The following is a 22,594-nucleotide window of genomic DNA, read 5'->3' as shown; positions in this document are numbered from 1 at the left end:
TTAAAGCATGTAGAAATATGATTCTGTGTCAATTATGTGTGGTATGTGCAAACACTTTAAAGTCCTTAGAAACCTATGCAGGCCAGTCTATAGTTCTTCATACCTGTCTTTTCAGTAACTCACTTTTCCACAGAACAAATATTCACTTTTAGCAAGTAAGGACATTGTTATTATAAGTTTCTTTAGTAAAGAGGATGCAAAGTAACAGATAAATAAGCAGTTTGATCCCTGACTGGTATCCCTGCCACTTGTTCATCCAAAGATATCACAGAAATATTCACACCTTTCAACAAGAATGAAGAGAAATTGGGCTGTTAGTTGACAGTAATTCTGTCATGCGAACACTTTATTTTGCCACTTAAACTGAAGTTCTTCTGAAAGATCACTTCTGCCACTCTTCCGCAAATAGCGAGACAGGAGCTGCTGTTTATCAGCCAGCCTTGGAAGGGTTTTTTTCCAGCAGCAAAGAAGCTCATAGATCTGGTGTGTTAAATTATCAGGGCACTTGAGCCTAACAAGCTGAAGTACGCCCCGCCGAACAGGTAAGCGTAAAGCAAGCAAAGATGTATTATCTTCTGCAAGCTCTTCTGCAAGCCAGTATAGCAAGTTGTCCCATAGGGCTTCTGAAGGGCAAAAATTAGTAAATTAAGAGCATTATTCTTCTCCTATGTAAATCCTTTTTTTTCTTTTGAAAAGCTTTCTAAAGCTGGAGGCTCAGTGGATGAACTCCTCAACTGAATGTGGTTTGTTTTTTACTTTAATGGAAACATCATCACTTCTTATTTTTAATACAATTTTGGGTAACTGCACTGTGTCAAGAACTGAATTTAGTCAAAAGCAGATTCAGCAATAATCTATAAATTTTTTCCCAAACTGCATGGGGAAAGCTAACAATAAAACAAAAAGGTTTGGACATTTTCTAGAACTGATACATCAGTTATACTGGAGCTTTCCAAGTACAAAATTAATCTCCTTATACAGAAAATTATATAGTGGTCAAGCACCCCACCACAACATTATCTTATAAGAGCTTTTATATTTCTTAGTAAACAGATAACTTTTTTTTTCTTTGAGTATCTTTTAAAAAATTAACTACTCTGGTTCCTGAATACGGTATTTAAAAATGTCAGTTACACCTGAAATAATTCTTGGCATTTAAAAAAAGTAAATAGCAAAGATGATAACTATTATTTATACTGATAAAAATGTATTATGTATGTGTTCTTACCTGATGAATCAGAAGAAGTTATTTTTGTGCTTCGTGGACGGTTGATCAACTTTTCATGCTATCAAATAAAATGTGTTGAGGAAAGAAAAATTACTAAATAAGTAAGGGATGAGGCACAGGATATGGGAATGGATTGCAGTAAATGAGCTTTTAAGGTTAGTTCTACCTGCATAGAGAATTTATGTTATTATTGAAAACCAGTTAACACCATCAGTAGATGTGAATCAGTATGCAGCTATTAAAATAATGAAACTAGGTCTGTTTACACCAAATGGGTGTTTATTGCATCTTATTAAAAAGTTTATAATTTATGCAATTTTACAAACATTTGATCAGTAGCGTTATGTCATGACTGGTGAATAGAAATTTGGTGTATAGAAAATCTGTATGGAACCTTCCTTTGTACATGAACTTTGCCTTGCTGTCTCTGTGTTCTTATTACAACTGTGTGCATATCATACTGTTTCAGGGGAAATAACAGTTTCTATGTATGCAGTAGCTATTGTTAGGTCTAGAAATCATACTATGTTTGTAGCTATAGTTATTCATTTTACATAGTTCAGCTTTTAATTATAAATCATTAAAAATCATCAGAATACAAAAGACAAATTCCATTAGAAAGTACAGAGTTCTTCCTCTGTCTTCCTCCAACCACTGGTGAGAAAGAAAAAAAAAAAACCTTTTCCTTTTTCCCTATGACTGAGAAAGAAAAAAGTCTCGTGGGCTTTACTGTTGTTTCCTACTCCATATAGAACACGGTATTACTTACATGAGCACTGAGCACAAGAAGAAATTAGTTTGTATCAAGTGAAGTTCAGCTCTTTTTTTAACAGCTGTAATTGCCCTCTTTTAGTGCCCATGTTACTTTTGTCACACACATTCAGTTGTATCACCTGTTGATGCACTGCTTTCCCTGTGAGACTTGTTTCAGGTTTATACACCTAGCTTCTTTTTTTTGTTAGTGAATTAAGAGCATGAAACTCTCACTGGATAAATTACTTTCCTTTCCTACTAGGCATACTGAGCTAGATCCTTCCTGAATTATCTTGAATGCTTTTATAATACAGACTTTATATGTTGTTCAATATTTGGCATATTTCATATGTACTGAGCTACACATCCAAAAGGTCAATATAATCATAACTGTTTCCTATTCACCTGTGAATTAAACAACTTTTCATCAAGCCTGTACTCAGCCATCTTGGTAAGGTGTTTCAGTGTGCACAGGATCCACATAGTATACACTGCTTGGCAGTGCAAAACTATCCTGTCCTGTACTTATCTTGAGATCTGAATGTGCCTCCTCTTGCATGCTTCTACAGCAATTCTGTTACTGGATGTGCCCTAGTGTGAAGAAAGATATTGACAGTGGGATTGAGTGCACTCTCAGCAAGTTCACTGACAATAACAAGCTGGGTGGTGCAGTCAATGTGCCAGAGGATTGGGACACCATCCAGAGGGAACTGGTCAGGCTGGAGAAGTGGGCCCAGGTGAACCTCATGAGGTTCAACAAGGCCAAGTGCAGGGTCCTGCACCTGGGAAGGGACAATCCTCACTATCAGTACAGGCTAGGAGATGATGTGCTGGAAAGTAGTCCTGAGGAAAAGGACTTGGGGGTAGTAGTGGATGAAAAGCTGGACATGAGCCACCAATGTGCATCTGCAGACCAGAAGGCCAACCACATCCTCAGCTGCATCAGAAGAATTTTGGCCAGCACATAGAGAGCAGTGATTCTGCCCCTTTACTTTGCTCTGGTGAGACCTCACCCGGTATATTGTGTCCAGTTTTGGAGCTTTCAACATGTACCTGTTGGAGCGTGTCCAGAGGAGGGCCACAAAAATTATCAAAGGGCTAGAGCACCTCTCCTATGAGGACAGGCTGAGTTGGAGTTGCTCAGCCTGGACGAGAGAAGGATCTGGGGTGACCTTATAGCAGCCTTCTGGTACCTGAAAGGTGCCTATAAGAAAGCTGCGGAAGAACTGTTCACAAGGGCATGTAGCAATAAGACAAGAGGCAATAGTTTTAAACTAGAAAAGGGTAGATTTAGGTTGGATACTAGGAAAAAGTTCTTCAATATGAGGGTGGTGGATCATTGGAACAGGTTGCCCAGAGAGGTAGTGGAGGCCCCATCCCTGGAGATATTCAAGGTCAGGCTTGATGGGGCTCTGAGCAACCTGCTCTAGTAAAGATGTCCCTGCTTACTGCAGGGGGGGGGTTGGACTAGATGACCTTTGAAAGTCCCTTCCAACCCAATACGTTCTACAATTCTATGATTCTATGGCTAAAACCCCCCCTCAAAATAAAAGGAATATAAAGCTCTTCCAGAAGGGGGCATTGTTTTTCTTCCAAGACTGAGCTTTCTTTGGCTTTGTTTAATTATGCATTTATATTTAAACATATTTTTATTCATTAATGAGAATGTAGCTCCTCAAAGGTCTGTATGAGATTTTCAAAGTTATTGTAGATGAACTCAATTATCCATGCATTGACTTTAATCTGAACCACTTTATACTACTTAGTGTTAAAAAGTAGTAAAAATTGTAAGAATTGAAAATGAGTATTGTCTAGAAATAGTGTAATAATATACAGTGCATTAGATCTAAAACATTAAATCCGTCTTTAAAGATCAAGTATCTGTGGTGAAGCACTAAATTCACCCACGGTTCAGCTGCACTGGCATGCGGCCCCACTGTTCTGGTTGACAGCATAAGTAAAATACTCTTAGCAGTCAAAGCAGTTTTCCAGTCTGGAAAGCCCTTCAATTAGCTAAGCAACTGCCTTTCTGAAGCAGAAGATCACATGTTATTTCACTATTAGATAGTCATTAGACATAAAACTTCAGCAGAATAGTAATTTGATAATGCTTGTATATATTACTACAACCTCTTTTTGCAAAGCATTCAGATTCCAGCCAGTAATACTGAAGTGCTCTGTCAAATGGACCTCTCAGACGTGACTAGACTCTAGTAGCATATCAAACAGGACAGACAGAAAGGAGAAATAAACATTTTAAACCCTTTAACCCAGTTTCACATAAGTACAACTGCTTAGAAATCAGTATAAATACAATTATAAATACAACTGCTAGAAATATTAGTGATATGTACATACACACTCAACATCAAATCTAATCTACTGTATTTAACTTGTGTTAAAAATAACAGGTTTGGCCAGCCAGTGTTTTCTAATGCTGAGGAAATGAAATCTCCATAAATGGGAATTGTTAGTGAGGATCAGCTTATTTCTGTACAAGTGTGGCATGCTTAAACTAAGAACTGATGTGAATGGTTGCATACAAAGTAAACAACCACTGCTTTCATCACTGTCAGAAGTATATTTGTAAGAGAGTGGATAGAATCATAGAATGTTGTGAGTTGGAAGAGACCCACAAGGATCATCAAGTCCAACTCTTGCCCCAGCATGGGACAGTCGCAAGATTCAGACCATGTGTCTGAGGGCGTTGTCCGAATGCTTCTTGAATATTGTCAGGCTTGGTGCCATGACTACCTCCCTGGGGAGCCTGTTTTAGTGCTCTACCACCCTCTGGGTGAAGAACCTTTTCCTAATGTCCGACCACGTACATATGAAGATGGCTTATAATCTATATAGTTAATGCATTCTCTCCACAATTCAAGAGAAATTTAGGTGGGAATTTTACAGAAATGAGGGCAAATGTAGTCAGAATAGTTGCCTTAAAAAGATTACATCTAACTTTGTCATAACCAAAATCAGGCATTGTGGATGTTTTTAACTTTATTATCTAGGAAAACAAAAACAAAACCAAAAACACCCTGAAGTTCATTTTGTTTTGCTGAGAAAATTTCTATTGTTACTGGCAATACTGAGTATTTGTGATCTCATGTGTATTAAAACTAATCTACCAAGACGGTTAAACTAAACTTAAGATATTTATTACCTCAGCATAGTAGTGTAAATAGTCTTTGCTGTTCTTGTCCTGCATTTATTGTTATTTTTTGGATTTTTTTGGAACCATGAAAGGTTCCCCAAGCATTCTATGAAGAAGTGAGAAGTCCATCAACAACGCTACAACTTAGAGTCAACTAATTCACAATTAAGACACGAGAGCCTTATTATGACAACTGGAATTCTGTAAGCAGCTGTGTTAGTGTGAGCAATGCTATAAACAACCCAGCATTATCAATAAGTCAGCTATGAACACATTATTATGTTTTGATATGCTTGCAAGATTTGTGGCAGCTTAATTGCTGTACTTTAGTAGTATACATGTGATAGAAACTAGAAAAATTGAAGGATCATTGCTTGAATATATGTCTACACACACGAATGTGGTCAGATAGTTCTAGGTGCTTTGGCAATATATATTGATAACATCGGTATATGATTAATTATGCACAGTGCCGGTCTCGGTTCGCAGTATATGAACATTAACACAGACTTGTACTTTAAGGAAGTGGTAAATAGCAGTTGCATTTGACAGATGGCTGGTGCAGTTGTTTGTATAATTAGTACATCACATTTCTCCATAACTGTGTTTTCTCATCCAATTTTAACTATTATTTCCTTCAATTTCTTTTATTCATTAGAAAGCCCACCTAAAGATAACTGATTTAAATATGTTGATCAGATCATGGATAGTAAAAACTGGATAAAAATTCTTATGTTAATTTTTACTGTCAGAGCTTTCATCCTGTTAATAATTTTAGAACATATAATAAGATATGGTAAGTAATTAGAATTCCCTTTTCATTGCTCTGGCATTTAATTGCATCTGGATCATTAGATTTAATATATGTTTCTTTCTCTCTTCCATTCAATTCCTTTTCTATCTCAAACATATTTTTAACTGCTGCAAATATCCTGTGAAAATTAGTTCACCTTTTGATTATTTTTGTATATAAAAAGTATGTTGTTTTATATTACTGGTTACACCCACCCCTTATCAATATCATTGTTCTGATATCCTGTGAAAGGGGATATAATAACTACTTTTTGAGTTCCTCTATAATACTCTTAAGTGTATACAATATTTCAACCTCTGTCGAAACTGCCTAAATGTATTGTCACTCTGCCTAGAACCACTTCATGTTTCTGATAACCTTCTTTCTTTCCTCTTCTTCCAAATTCTTTTTCTGAGTTCTGTGACCAGACCTGCAGAATGCAGTCATGATGTGGTGCTTCATAGATATATGGCATAATCTAGTTTTCATTTCTGTTCTTTAATAATTTGGAACATTATGTTTACTTTTCTATTTGCTCCTGAATGCTCTGGAAGTTTTCAGAGAGCAAGATGACCAAAGTTTTTGTGGGTTGTTTTTTTTTGTTCTGTTTTTTTTTTTTTTGAGTGGTAGTAGGTAATTCAGAGTCTATCAGTATAAAATCAAGTATGTACTTGAACCCCAACAAAACACTTAGACATCTAAATTATCTAGTTTATTTTCTAGTCACTCAGTATCATCATATTTTGTGATTCTTCAAAGACAACTTTAGTACTATGAATATTTTGTACTGTCAGCAGACTTTTCACTTAATTATTCAAAAGTTTCTGAATATGTTAGCATGGATCTGTATGGAACTTTACTAGTAATTATCTTCCCTTGAGAAAACCAATTGTTTTTTCCTACTATATTTTTCCTGTCTTTCAGCCAGCAAACAAGTCAAAAGATAATATTTTTGGCTCTTAAATTTTCTGTGAGTTTTTTCAATATGGAATTCAAGATTTGCTTGTCTGGAAGAAGGTATGAAGAGCAAAACAGGGAATAGAATTATAATTTTATGTTAATAAATGTTACATACCACTAGACAGTGATGTGGGTGAAATTCCCATTTCCCTTGTGTATTTATATATCAATAGTGTTTGTTGTATTTAGGTATGTATATGTTGTATTTAACTTATTAATTGTTCACTGAAGTAAAATAATCAGCTTTTATAATTTTTCCAAAAGATGATAACTGAACTAGCTAAATTATTAAGGAATATTTATTTTGTATTAGAAAAACTAACTTAAGGCATTATGATTTTTAAATTATTACATTGGATGAATGGAAGATAGGTCAAAAAGTAGGAAGATTCACCAACTATAGCAAGGTATAACATTTTGTGTACTAAGATGACTTGCAACATATGAGAAGAATTTTAAAATTTTAATCTCGTTTTAAAATGTTCTACACCTAACATTTCTTAAATTTTACTTGGGAGAATGAAGTTGAGAGATAAATTAAGTAGTATGCTTATGAAATAAAAGATGTATTTGCAGATGATAGCTTAAGAAGGAGTGAAGTAAAATAAATTAGAAAAGAGAGAGCTGATAATGCTTGTCACCAGACATTTAGACCAAGTGTTACTGTACAAATTTTGATATTACAATGTATAAAGCATTTAGTACAATATAGAGTGCTAATACCTAGGCACTGAGAAGATTACAATGAGATTTAATTGCATGAATATTAAAGATTAATTTATATAGGAACAGCTTTCACCAGTGATGGAGACAATTGCCCACATGGCTGTATTGCAGAGGCTTATCAGACATAATAGGAGAATCAGGTGACAGAAGAAAGGTAGGTTACATGAACCATTTAATGCTTCTACAATTTGCAATTCTGCACTCCCAAGGCAAGGACGCAAGAAGTATGTAACGGAAACTTAAGTAATAATTTCTCAGGGCCATATTCTCAGGGCCATACCATCTGGGGAGAGCAAATGGGTGAAAAACTTCTACTAAACATATTTATCCATGCTCATGCTTGGATGAGGGTCCCTCCCACCTACTAAGAGATATTGTGGGGGTGTTTGTACATTGCTGAACTGCTCCGTCAATGACTCCTGTTTGTATCTGTAAAGCAAAAATCATACCAAGATCCTTTTGCCTAATAAATATGTGGTAAGGGAAAAAGGGAAAGATCTCTAACATTATCAAGTGAGAAACCCACCTTTGGTAATGTTAGTGCTAATTTACACAGTGGAGACTGGTGCTGATATTCACCATATGGCAAGGGTTGTTCCCATTCCTTGATTATCATCTCTTTGGTAATTTTATAAAACACTGCTGTTCCTTTGTAATGAGGTGAGCTGTGGTTACCAAATTCATTCACTTCTTTAATTTGGAGCTCCAGCCTTGGTTTTCTTTGTGAATGAAAAATCAGCCTGTAGACTTTTCCAAAATCTTTTCCATTCTCTATAGTCCATTAAAAAAAAAAATAAAAAAAAAAATTACACTAATGTGTGACATCTAAAATAATTCATTAGAGTGAGTCAAATAGAGCTAATCACATAATATTTGGTTCTCTATCCTTATTATTACTTTGTATTGAACATCTGAGGTTCCAACATTCCTGCCAGCATGCTTCAGTAGTTGAAATGTCTTCATAGTTAGCTCTCTCAGCCCCTGAATTGTTGGCATAAGGAATAACCGGTGAAGACTGTGCAACAAGTTGAAAAGTAAGAAACATAGAAGGGGATAAAGTACGTAACAGAGAGAATTAAAATAAAACGGTGTTGTGAATGGAATTAGAAATCTATGTTTTCCAGTTGTTAAAGATGCATGTCTGTCTATTTGTAACAAAAAAATGAATAGGGGCAGAGAAGTAGGTGTATTTTTAAGATTTATAATTCCATTTTAATTAATACATCTATAACATTATCCTTCTCATAGGCAAACAGGCATTCCTTGGGGACTGGAGACTTCTTTTTGAACAGTCCTTTCTTTAGGGTAAATGGAGTTATCAGTGGGAGAGTTTATGTACAAAATGTTCAGAGGGCCAAATACATATTTATATGTTCTTTCTAAAACTGCCAGAAGAGATATATATAATTTTGGGTGCAATTTTTTTCTGAGACTTCTCTTTTCTTTTTAAGTAAATCTCTGAATGGTGGCCACTGCATGAAATTTTTGAGGCTGCTAATCGAAACTGCATAACAACCCTCTCTCATCACCTCAATTCATAATTCAACTCACAAAAAGCAATATTTTCCTGTGGATTTCAATTTTTAATCTTGCTAACTTTAAGTGCATTTTTCTTTTTCTTTGGAATCTGTTTAATTCCCATCAAATGTTCTTTATATTTAAAATCCATAGATGGAATTCTGCGCTTTTGAAATAAAAGATAAAATACCAGCAGTTTCCAAGAGACCAGGTTTCACAGAATGGCAGAGGTTGGAAGAGATCTCTGAAGATCATCTCATCCAACCCCCTTGCTCGAAGCAGGGTCATCTAGAACAGGTTGCACAGGATCTTGTTTATCTAGTACATTATATATTTCAGTTAGAGCAGTTTCCCATGTAGTTCCATGCACCTATCATTTACAAGAAATAAAACACTGAAATAACTAAATGTTCAGTGACTAACCACAATCTACTGATGTTCTCATACAGAATTTCTGAACAGCTGAAGTGGTTGATAATGTTCATCCAGATGCATGAATTAATTACCTTACCTGAAGCAAAAATATTGCCTCTAAATCTAAAATGAATCTGCTCTCCTTCTCTTAATGAGAACTGCTGTGTAGGTTCTGGGGGACCAAAGTAGCCCTCCTCATGGAGATTTTGAAGTTCCCAGGTCAATTCTTTGGATGCGGATAGCAGAACTACTATTTTATATGTGTTTTCTCTGTGGCGATACAGTATTATGTTAGCCATTGTGCTAGAAACAGCTTCTTCCAGAGCCTGAGCAAAGAGGAGAAGACACGTGTTTTCCAAGAGGAACGAAAGGCGAATGACAACAAAGCTGTATTAAAAAAAAAAAAGGCAAGAAAATAAATAGCTCTATCTTAAATTATTTTATCAACTGCTAATGACTTATTATGCAAAATAACACAGAGCTTAGTCTCAAATGGACTTTTTGCTACCTCCTTTTCTTTCTTGTTTCCAACACATGAAAGGGTGGAAACTTGCCTGCTTCTATACTATAGACTATATTGACTCTGTATCTATGAATTCAAATACCTATGAATTTTATATGAAAGATAATATTTCCTAATAAAAAGTTTAAAAAATATTATGGTTTTGCAGTTAGAGAGCTAAATCAAATTTTCAAATTAAGATTAAAATCTGCATTTCCTGCAAGTTTTGTATTATTACATTGTGTACAGTCTATAGATCAAAAAATATTAAACAAATTTATATTTTCTGTAATTCTGAGTAACAAATCTGAATGATCTTACACTGCAAAGTAGAATAAAATGATGGTGGCAAGTTAATAATTAATAGTGGATTATTTCTTAACTCTACTACTTTCCATTGATCCACATACTTGGAAGTAAATATTTAGGTTAATAAAATTTTATTAAATTATTCATACATTACCTTTCTAAATGCTCATTTAGTTCAAATGATACAAGCCCATTCCATGCACTCTGGATAATAACATCATCAAACACCTTCCACCCCTCTTCTTTGTTTCTGTGACCTAATAATTTCAAAGTATCACTGAGATTCTCCCCATTTTTTCTGACAGAAGTACTCACAGCCCTGGAAAGGCAAGACATTATAGGAAAAAAAAAAAAAAAAAAGAAAAATAGATCATGCAGAAAGAGTAAACATTCCCTTCTGTTTTGTTTGATGACTTGATGAGGTTTTCCCACCTTGCTGAAAATCTACCTCTGAAGCTATACTCAAGAGTATGCAAGCAATACAATTGTTAAGAGATTCTTTTTCATTCTCCAGAAAATTGAAAAAAAAAAAAAGGAAAAAGAAAGGTTTCTATCTAAATTAATCTAGTTTAATCTATCATTTAATACCATGAACAGTAATTAATATGAATTGGTTTTGAGTAATCCATCAAGATTTTTATTCTGTAGAACTACATATCTGGAAAAAAAACCAACAACACACCTGCTTTTTCTTCCAGAAGCAAATATTACTCAATAACCACAAAGGAATTTAGAAAATAAGACATGACTGCTATCCATTATCTCTTTTAATAGAGAAAATAAAAGTAGTTTCTTTTCAAATCAAGTGATTATTTTGATGTCACAGTCAGAATCAAGCAATTGTGACATGACACACTTTGACTAATTTATCCTAATAAATTAAACATGAGGGTTTTTTCTACAGAAGCCCATAACTCTCCTCTCACACACATCTCTCCTTATCAGTTTTTGTAAAACTGGATATGAATAACCCATTCACCTCAAATGCACACCCTGTGTACAATCCAAAAAAGAAAATACTCCAGACAGGACAGCCTAAGCATTTCCCAAGCATACAGCCTCAGCCTACATGCAAACACAGGAAAATGTTGGCATCATTTTCTAAGGAAATTGTATAGAACTAAGCAATCCAGCTATGGTCTTTTCATGGATGTGCTCTGACTGAGAATCTAAAGTGCCATTTAGACTGCTATTAAGGACAGGTGCCATGAGGGTACTGCCACACAATGAAATTTGAATCTCCTATAAACTGACATGGGCACTCTGGCCAAATGTGAAGTTTGTGATAAAGATGGATGTAAAGTCTAAGAGATAAGTGAGAGTGTAAGCTCATTAACACAGAAGTTTTTCAGAACTGAAAAGTTAGAATACTGTCTGCCTTCTCCATCTGTAACTTTCATATTTTCAAGATAATAATAATATTGGCATGTAGATGAATTTTGAAAAAGATTATGTTTAGCACAGTAGGAATAGGCTAGCTCTTTAATGACCTAAAGTAGAAGTACTTCAAAGATGACTCTTGTCCCAAGCTAGTCCCTATCAAGAAATCCCAGGAAGCTTTTCTGAACATGGAGTTGCCCATGGTAACAGAACTGGAAGGACAACAATCAAATTTTAAGTTCAGATTGATTTTTTTCCTGCATGAGATGGTAAAAACACAATTTATTTTACTGAATGTCAAAATAGATGAGGTCAGCTTTAGCCTTTTTTCCATCAAAAAGTTTTATCTGTATTCTCATGTACATTGTGGATAAATTTTATTGAACTGCCTGTTAATAAATGAAATTTAGATAATTTTTTAAGGAGTTCCCATGTTTCAATGTTCTTTGAAGACATTCCAAAAGGTCTAAGTTTTAGAAATTTTTTAGTGAGTCCTTTGAAAAAATCTAGGCCTTTATCTAATGCAACAGTCACTACAAAACTGATCTACTCCAAATCACTGTGATAGATTTTGACTCAGGTAACTACTGGGATGTGTAGAAGTAAAGATCAGAAAATTCAGAGATAAGGGTAGCCAAACAACGGGTTGGTAAAATAATGATCACAGCAGGTTTGTTATTCTCCTATGCTCAGTGACTGGCTTTGGTGAAAATGGCTGAACATTTCTTGCTGGAAAACACCCATGCAGTTTTCATCCTGATTCTTGTATTTAATGATTATACAACAAATACCATATGATTTTTTTTTCTGGAGAAGCTATAGCATGAGAATCGTGGGGATTTGCTCTAGTGTTTTTAACGATTCTAAGTATATCAGACTATATTAAGGAACTAACACATTTTTAATACAAAAATTATTAATCAGCAACTGTTAAAATTAATTCATTCTGAAGTTTTGAAAATGCTGAATTTGTGGTGAAGTGGTTCTTACCGAGAATGGTATGCCATAGCAACTCTCTTCACTGTAGCACTAATGGCTCTTGCATGTTCTGTCTCATCTCCTTGCCTTTTTTTTTCTGGGTTTGGAGGACAGGGTAGAGTAATAATGACTGAGCTGTTAAATGGCTGGGCTGAAGGATGCTGGACATAAACTAGTGCACTAGTAGATACCACTGAGTGGTACATATCATGTCTTGCTTTCAATGTTGAAACCAGTGATGGCTCAATTGGCTGAACCTAAATATGGAAATCAATTGTACAATTAATTTAAAATTAATAAATCTTCTCTTACATGCCTTTTTTTTTTTTTTTTTTTTTTGTTACAAAGTCTTTATCTTTTGGAATTGGATTAGACTATCACAGAAACTTTAGGCTTCTCTCTGTAACCCAGGAACAACCCTACCAACGTATCAGCGCTTTATACAATGCACAACCAACTGCTTGAAAGTCATAAAAAACTCTAACCTTTACTGACTAAAATATTTTTATTGTTTTGTTCTTGCTTTGAGATCAAGTTCTGAATTTCCTGAGTTCCCTCAGAGTTTGATAATTTTCTAAGATTTTTCAAATCTTTATTTTTTCACTCTTAGCTTTACCTTATCTGACCCTCAGAATAAATGTTTTTATGGGGGAAGGGAGAAAAATATTATAATTTAATCAAATTTGGGGATTATTCTCAGCCTAAGACTAAGAGGTGACTAAACCTTCTGTTGCACTGCCTGGTACAAATGATGAAGGTCATGTGAGAAAAATTATTCCATTACTTTAAACACTGGGCCAAGCAGCTGAAGGTTGGAGTTGATGCTTATGTCATTATTGAAAACAACTGTATTTTCTGAAGTATATAAATCAAAGGTAGATGGTTGTCTTTAGCTAGAGATATAATTGACTACTGACAACATTATGTCATTTGACAGGAAACCATTTGCTGTGTATACAGGATGTGGAGCTGCAACCACTTTTCACTTCTAATAATGGAACAGGTTGCCCTTCGACATTATTGGCATCTTTGCTTCAGAGCTGATCAGATAACAAACTTATCTGATTAAGTGTAAGTATTGCATATTTCAAGCTCACCTTCAACTGCATAGGTGCTGGAGAACTGAATGTTTCTGGATGGTAGTAGAAGGAGATTCTAGAATCCACGCTCAGCTTTTGTGAGAGTCCCACCTTTGGAACAGTAAATGTTTCTTTCTTTAAGCATGACAACACAGAAAAAACACCCAGCTGATAAATTTTCACTTCTGCTAAGGTTTCCTGCATAATGAGAATGTGGGATTAGAATACATTGGAAGGAAAGGAAGCTCTGTTCCGCAGCAGATTATAATTTTGAGAAGGCAGCATTATTTATAGACCAAAGTGTGAAATGAAAATAAATTAAATATTATTGCCACCTGGATGCCCAGTTTTCTGGTGATCTCTAGTCATCATGTGATGTCATTAATATTTCAGTGGCTGGGGTGAAATGAAATAAACTTGTAAACTGGGTGATTAATCTGGCCCAATGCAATTCTTCTACAGTTAAAAAAAAAGAATTGTCATGTGTTTCTTTGAAAGGGAGTTTGGATGCATACACATGAAATTGTGTTACTTCTCTGTGATCTAAATGCAAAATAATTCCCCTTAAATTTTTACTTTTATCAAATACTGCAATGTATTACAGTTATTTACAAAAATCATTAACTCAGTCATTAGTACTGTGGGATCAAGCACTTGCCTTAACATTACCAGTGGAAAAAAGGACCTTGTTAAATACTAGGTTTCAAATAGAATTAATTCTTGAGAAAGTAGGAAGAAAAGTTCAATTTAACCCCACGTAGTGGACAATATGGCTTTAATAATGACAATTTGACTTGTATAACTCCACAGAGGCTTAAATGGGAACCTGGAATAGTATTTTTACAATCCTCGGATAAGAGGTTACTAACCTTATGATTTCCTTGGTATCCCTCCAAAGAAATAGGAGTTAAGTAGTTTGATTGAAAGTTCACATCAGTCACCTTCACCATAATCTCCCGATAATTTCCTCTGAAGCATGAAGTAAATGGAATTGCAATGTTGATAGGGAAAGGGATTCTTTTCTCATAATCAGAGCATTCAATACTGATGACATTGCTGACCAGCTCCTCAGAATCATCCACCACCAATGAACTAGTGTCATTTACTATCTTACACTTCAGATTCTCCAGAGCAGTTGCAGGGGCTTTAACAAAACAAACTACTTCATGTTCACTGTTACCACTCTCTTCCACTAGAAATCTGGAGAAAGAGAATAAAAAGTATTGTTCTGTGTATTTTGGGTGAGGTGGTGTCTTGTATTTTAAGTTAAATATTTTACTATAATGACGTGCTACATTGTAACATAAGCAGATAATGCATAAAAATATATGTTTATTAATAGATGGGAAAATAATGAAAATTTTTATGTTTAGCTTGTTTCAGAACAGCTTATAAATTATTATAAAACTGACTAATTAGGGTCCTTTCCTACTGATATCCAACAATTTGGTAATTATTGACTTTACTGACTGTGACTCAGTCCCTCTCTGGCATAAAAAAAATAAAATTATGCAATCAAATAGAAGTTATAGCTTACTTTAGACCAAATAGAAGATCTTAATTGCACATGCTTAAGTTGAAAAGTGCTATTGTGTGCATGTCCAGCAGCTGTTCAATACATGCATATTGAGTTTCTGGGCTCAAAGATGTTCGTATGTATGCTAATAAGCAATATTTACATACATGTGTTCCTAAAAAGAAGAATATGCGCTTACACTTTGTTCATCCAGTGCCTAGATTTCTGAACTTCTTCCGAATCATTCATAGAAGGATTCACAGCCGTAAGGTCACACGTTTGGGCTGAAGATGTAAAGGTAATTAGATCATTCCTACAAATCTCATTATTTGTTTCTGTTGTACTGTCTTCCATTTGCTCTGTCAGTCTATGTTCTTCACTTTCTACCCCTTTTGAAGATTCTTTGAGTACTGCCTTTTTTTCATGTTCAAAATGATCCATGACACTTCTGTCATAAATGTCTTCTAATGTCCCAGACAGAATGCTTTCTCCACTGGTAGTAAGAACACCTTGAAAAGCCAGTGCTGGAGACTTTTCAGTACGAGAACTACCTCCATGAGGTTTATCATTTCCATTGGAATCCTTTTTCTCTGTAACAGATTTTGTTAGTAGTCTGTGTTCAACATCTTCCTTTTTCATTGGAGGTTCTCTGCTAATGTCCTGTTCTTGAGCAGATATGTTTTCAGCTAATGATGCAACAATGTATTTTTCCACAGTTTTCATTTCACTTGGCTGGATTTGGTTAACATTCTGAATTTCTGTCTTGTTCAGGGAAGTACTTTGGGATTGCTGAGTGGGACTAGAAGATGCTTGCACAGACTCTGTTGCTTCTCCTTCAGAACAACACACATCTGTTTCTCTAGAACCATTTTGAGCAGTGTGGATCTGAGAACCATCATGTTGTCTGCAGGTAGCGGCATCAAGTTTATTTTCTGCCTCTTGAAGGTGTGAGACTGTATTTATCAAATAATCCTTCAATTTCTGCAGACAATCTAAAATTCTGTCGTACTCTGAAGAAAAAAACAGGTAACCAATTGAATTTTGCTATGAAAGCCAGCCAAAAATATGAAAACTCTTATACACATGCCCAATAAATTCCACCTAATTTCATAGTGCCATTCAAGACATGAAGCACAATGTATTTCCTGGCTTCCAGTTAATATTTTTGCATTTATTTCTATCCAATTTAGGTGAATTTTTGAAGAATTGAATACAGAAAAGTACATTTATGTACTTGTTCAAGTACAACTCTGTATTTGTCAAAGTACTACTGGGGCAACTCTAATAAACACCCTTCTAGTGATCAGACAATAGCTAAATTATTAATGACAATCAATTTAAAGCATGGACCTGGTAAATAATAGGCAAATAAATTTGGGAAAAGCTTTAAAACTAAATATTAATTATATATATTTCCTATAATTGAATCCTGCAAGATTCTAATGCATGGGTCTTTAACAAAGCTGCTATACATGGGCTCAGTATTAAACACGTGTAGCAGCTTTGAATTTTTGCTATGGAGAATAGATGATGACACAAAACCGCCAACGTACATACAATACTGAAGTTCAGCAGTCTGTAGTATCCAGTTATAGGAACGGTTGAGGTTGCTCTTGCCTATAACTAAAACCACTTGTTAAAGAAGGATACACAAAAAACACACAATCAGTATGTGCCATTTATATAAGATTTTATCTTTAACCTATTTATTTTATGATCCCTCGTTTTTCCTATGTTACACTTTTTATTAGAAATCCTTCCAGATATTCTGTCCAAGGATTTCATATGTATTACTTTCAGCTCTCCCCTCACCTTATGCTGTCAATCTTTATATAGTTAACTGTCTTAATTAGTTAAGTATATTGCCAACTTCTCTGAAAATTTTTTCTTATTTCTGTTTCCTGCATGAGATTCTGGAAAGCTTTGTTTTGCAGGTTAAATCCAGTGAAAGTCAATAGAAATAAGAAAATTGTACAGAATGAGACACAGTATGGTGTGCTCTCCACTTACAATAGAGAGAGACACACAGAGAAGGACAAGAGAAAGAGCTGATACAAGTCTTAGGGAAAACCACAGGCTTACATGTACTTTTTTCAATAACATCATATGAGGTAAATCAATATCTCAAGGTTTTCAACTTGGCAAATAAGTTTATTGAGTAAGAATGTAATCAGGCATCAATGTGTGATGTTATATGATCTAGATAGGTCTTTCACTTTCATCTCTATTTGCATTGGATCAATTTAAACCTACAAAGAGTACGGTTCAGATAAAGTTTTTTCTGGTTGAACTCAGTCTAAAAACTATTCCTTTGCAGTACTTTCTCAGTTCCCAAATGACTTGTTATTGGATTTTTACTATATTTGAAAAAAAAAAAAAGTAATCACGATTTTAATATATTTTTTTTCCACTGGTAGTTCACAGAATAAAAGGTTTGTTCTAAGGTACTGCTGTTTTTCCAGGGGTACTTTTACAATAGTGAAGAACTCCTAAATAGTTTAACAGGGCTGAGAAATAAAACAAAAGTATTAGAAATAGCATAGCTTCATTTATATAAGAGGTTGTAAAAAAACTTCCCAGTCCCACTACAAGGCTTTGGCAAAGTTCAAGCTTTGGCAAAACTGCCAAAATTAACCTATTTCCTCCCTAGATTTTGCATTCTGTAAACAAAACAAGAAAACTCAAAACAAATCATACAACTCTTTAAATATCCCTAAAATCAATTTTGAAGCTGACAGGATCATTGGAAACAATGACATTTTCCTACACTGTGAATGTGACTTTTCTCATACTGCAGTGCTTGAAGACAAGCAAAGACATGGCCTTGTAACTTTACACTACCCAACTGCGTCACATGAAAACAGAGTTTTTGCATTCTGTTACAAGGTTAACCTCAAAATAATCCTTCTTTTGTGTTACCTCTGGCCAGCATTGCTTTTCTAACACTTTGCTTCCTGTGCTTTCTTGTTGGTTGATAACACAGCTTTAGAATACAGTGGCAGTTTATGTGCAACTCTCTTCAAACCTTTTTGCTGACTGTTTTATGAGGAAGTGCCAGATGAGGAAAAGTAGATTTTTAGAAGGGGAATGACAGTGAATTCTTAAAAATCCAAAAAAATAAAATAATTACATAGGCCATGGGGCCAACAGGGCAAAGTTAGCCTGATCTTGGAGCCTGGAAGCAGGTCCTTTTTTTACATAAAATGTTCTTTTATTATTGCGGACAATTTATAAACCTGTAAAACAAAGACTCATAAACACGGGCTTCTGCCTGGAGTTTCTTTCTCTGTCTATGCATCATGCTGTTAGACCATTATCAAATGCAGAAATGTTAGTTTTATTTTCTGCTTTGATTAATGTTTGTTAAGATGTTTTTTCTGAGGAGAGTTGTTTCATTCATCACAAAAAGATGCTGCATTTTTTCAGGAATAAAATCTAGATTTGGTCTTCACAATAAATAACACTTATTATATCCACATTGTTATTATAAATGCAGGAAATTAAATTCCATGTGTTTACCTGTGCATCAAGATGGCAGAAGTCTTTCATTTTTCCTGTCACCTTTCTAACTATGTTGTTACTTGTAGAGGATTCTAGACTGTAAATATTGGGTTTACTTGGTGAAGTGCTGGCAGCATGGGGGCTGCATGGCGGCCTCTGTGAGGAGAGGCCAGGGCTGCCCTGTATCAGACACAGCCAGGTCCAGCTGGGTCCACAACGGAACTGCTGCAGGACTGAGCTGAGCCCGGCAGTGAAGCTGGTGCTGCTTCTGTGAAAATATATTTAAGAAAGGGCGAGAACACAAGAGAACAGTGAGGAGTGCAGAGAAAAGTGTGAGAAATGGTCCTGTGAGGACCAAGGCCAGAGAAGAAGGAGGGGAGGAGGTGCTCCAGGCACAGGGCAGAGGTTGTCTTGAGCCTGTGGGAGACTAGGCTGGAGCAGACATCCACTCTGCAGCCTGTGAGGACCCCATGCTGGAGCAGGTAGATATTCCCTGAAGGAACTGCAGCCTGTGGAGAGGCCGTCTTTTCCTGACGGGCAGTGGGAAGGACCCACAGTGGAGTATGGAAAAGAGTGAGGAGAAAGGAGTGGCAGAGGGGAACTGTTATAGACTGATTACTACTCCCATTCCCCATCTTCCTGCACTCCTCAGGCAGGGGAGGAGGTAGAGGAATTGGGAATGAAGGAGTGAATGTGAGCCTGGAAAAAAGGAGGGGTAGGGGAAAGGTGTTGTTTTAACTTTTTGCCTTTGTTTCTCACTATCCAAATCTTTTTCAATTGGCAATTAAAAAAAAAAAAAAATTTTCCCTAAATTGAGTTCATTTTGCCCATGATGGTAAATGGTAAGTGATATCCCTGTCTTTATACTGACCCAGCAGCTTTTCCATTTTATTTTCTCCCACTGTCCTCTTGAGAAGGGGGAATAAGTTGCTGGGTGGGCATCTGATGTCTGGCCAAGATAAGCCCACCAAAATATAATATGCATAAAAATTTGAAAAAATTATGTTTAGTTATTTCTTAATATATATGTTTAATACGTATTTATATATATAGGGTTGAAGCAAGATGATCTTTAAGGTCCCTTCCAACCCTAACCATCCTATGATTCTATTATTTTTTTCCTCACATAATGAGAATTATGAGTTTCATATTGAATCTCATATAATAGACTCAAAACCAGTGTGATACAACTGTTGAAATATTAATTAATTTGGGCTAATGAATGATCAAATACCGAAATCACACAGCAGAACTTAGCATCCAATATACCCGGTCAATTTTGTTTACAGATAAAGTCCCTCCATACTTACCTGGACTTGCAGTCAATTCCTTGTGTTTGTCATGGAGAGCCCTCAGCAAGTGGCAGGTGTCTTGAATACTTTCTGTAACATTCTCCAGCTGCTGGCTGAGAGATCTGCTCAGCTCCTTTGTTAAAGAGATTAATCTAAGCATATACTCCACTATACTTTCATTATCCAGATCACTTTTCAGAAGCACATCTCCTGCAAGCAAATTCAGGTGCCAGATTTTTTCCAGGAGTCGGCCTGATTTGCCTGCAAGTGCAATCTTACCTTCAGCCATTTCCATTTTATGTTCAGAATATACAACTACAATTTTTTTTCTGCTCAAACACTTCCATGAGGTGTTGTTCTTGATTCAGACTACCACGCTGTTTAGTATTTGTAGCCTAAACAGCATTTTAAAAAGTACTGTATTCCACACACACTGACATTCAAACTCTAGCTCAGAAACTCCGAGTTGTTGTTGACTATTAAAAAGTTACTAGGTGACAGAAAGGAGTGGCTGTCCTGTAACTAGGGGCAAGGATTGCCAAGAGATGCCAATGTATACCATGCACCTTTGAGGGAGGTTGTGTAACTCAATTATTTAGCAGTAACTTAAATTTCAGGAGTTCTGAGCAATTTCTCACTTCAGTGGCTGTAAATTATCAGTACCTATGAAATCAAGCTTCATTGTGTATTCATAATTATATAGTCACCAACAACGAAGAAGTGTTTTCATTGCAAGCTAGCATTAAATGCTCTAGGTCACTTGACACCATTTCCTGACAAGCATATATCATTTGTTGTTCAGAGACATTAAATAGGTGGGATGTTATGTAGTCTGGATTATGTATTTGAATTATGCATATGTTTCAGCAATACAAGAATCTGCAAATCTAATTTTGTGATTAGCAAAAGTACTTATTAGCAATAGGCATTTAAAGAAACTTGCAATGTTTTCTGGGGTGTGTTATATAAAGAGGAAGAAACGTATACAGCTAAAAGTTCAAATAACTAATAACTGAAATTTTGTTTGTCACTTTGGAAGCTGAGAACCAAACTCATGAGAAAAACATGAGCTCACTAAACTTAACAGCAGCATTAAAAATTTACTATATGTAGTTCATGAGGAAAAAGCACTGTCCTCAAGAATACCTGCATGAAAGTGGGCAGCACTGCTTTTTCACAGGGGCTCACAGCCATGTGGTCCTGGAGGAAACCTGGGAGGAAGCAAGACCAGTGGCTGGCAGGGCTCCTGTGCTGTTCATTGCCTTCAGTGGGTGAAATTTGAGTACTGATACCTCAGTGCTAATATGAGCCATGATTTCCATTTCACCCAGCAACTTCAGGAGAAGAAATCCCACCAGGACAGCACTAACATTATCTTACTGATGCAACTTGCTCTAGGTGAACCTGTTTTGGCAGGGGGGTTGGACTAGATGATCTCCAGAGGTCCCTTCCAACCCCTACCATTCTGTGATTCTGTGATGCTAGTTCGCATCATGCTGTGCTAGGGAAGGACAGGCCTGAAACCCTCATTAGCAGAGTTCAGTACTGTGCTAAATCTGAAGTATCATGCACATAAAAATATTTTATAGTTTAAGTAATGTACTACACAAATTGTTGGTACAGTGGCTTTCCTACTAAACATTCCTTTTTATGACCCATTATAAATATAATTAATGCAGCATTAAAGAGTAATTAAAATAGGACTGTGATATAAAAGCACACTGAAAATTGCACCTAAGCATTTCAAGAACTAATAAGGTAATGTCAGCAGAGTGCTTTGAAGATGTAAAACGCTGTGTAAATGTTAAAATAACAATGACAGATATAAAGTGTCTTTAATCAAACATATAAGCTGAAACCAGCTGTAGTTATTAAACTTAAAGGAAAGTTTCTTTTGACTCATTAGTTTGCTTGATCACACTGAAAGTGTACTACACAACTACCACAATAAGGTATGTGAATAACTAACCTATTTAGCATTTCTGATGGTCCAGCATCTCCACATTTTCCCTAATTATTCCTAGTAAAAAGGAAATTAAAAGAACATATGCTTTCATGTACAGGAAGTGAAAAATATCATATTCCTACCCCAAATTTTTGGAATGTGTAAGGATAAAAAAAAAAAAAAAGTGAAAATATGCATTATTAAATATTTATTGTGTAGTTTTGCATAGTCCACCTTCTCAGTGTGGATCCATATTGTTCCCCTAACCATAGTATATCTGGATTAATCAGCTCCAGATCTTTTCTAATATATGCATTTGCTTAGATTACTTCAGACTAAGCCAATTAGTGATGCATGGATCTGACTTATGAAAAAAGACATTAGTTTGAATAAAGGTAAACAAAGATCTAATTTTTAAAAAGTGACCTTTTATCAGACTATGATAAAGGTGACCTGTTATCAGACTATGCTATTCATTAAATGTTGTACAGCTTACAAGATGCTGCTACAACACACTATTATAAACACAATTGTAGATGATATGAC

General features: G+C 35.5%; 1 protein-coding gene across 1 annotated transcript; it reads right to left on the bottom strand.

Moving 5' to 3' along the window:
• Positions 1–333: 333 nt before the first annotated feature.
• On the bottom strand, positions 334–20,398 carry DTHD1 (death domain containing 1). The gene is made up of 10 exons (XM_010177990.2): positions 20,122–20,398; positions 15,510–16,320; positions 14,664–14,994; positions 13,813–13,992; positions 12,728–12,972; positions 10,512–10,676; positions 9,644–9,933; positions 8,141–8,385; positions 1,229–1,286; positions 334–623 (listed from the first exon to the last, which is right to left on the bottom strand). The coding sequence occupies exons 1-10, from the start codon at positions 20,396–20,398 to the stop codon at positions 334–336; spliced, it is 2,892 nt and encodes a 963-aa protein (XP_010176292.2).
• Between the last annotated feature and the right edge of the window lie 2,196 nt (positions 20,399–22,594).

This window comes from Antrostomus carolinensis, unplaced genomic scaffold, assembly GCF_000700745.2.
Source record: "Antrostomus carolinensis isolate BGI_N321 unplaced genomic scaffold, ASM70074v2 scaffold2110, whole genome shotgun sequence".
Taxonomy (NCBI): Eukaryota; Metazoa; Chordata; class Aves; order Caprimulgiformes; family Caprimulgidae; genus Antrostomus; species Antrostomus carolinensis.
Note: the sequence above shows the minus strand (reverse complement) of the source record. Positions and strands in the feature narration are given on the sequence as shown.

Excerpts from the sequence above, each read along its gene's own strand:
- DTHD1 (XM_010177990.2), bottom strand. The coding sequence starts at position 20,398 with ATGGAAATGGCTGAAGGTAAGATTGCACTTGCAGGCAAATCAGGCCGA. Across the intron at positions 13,993-14,663 it reads GATACCAAGGAAATCATAAG|GAAACCTTAGCAGAAGTGAA; the intron begins GTTAGTAACCTC and ends CTCATTATGCAG. Across the intron at positions 12,973-13,812 it reads CAGCACCTATGCAGTTGAAG|GTTCAGCCAATTGAGCCATC; the intron begins GTGAGCTTGAAA and ends TTCCATATTTAG.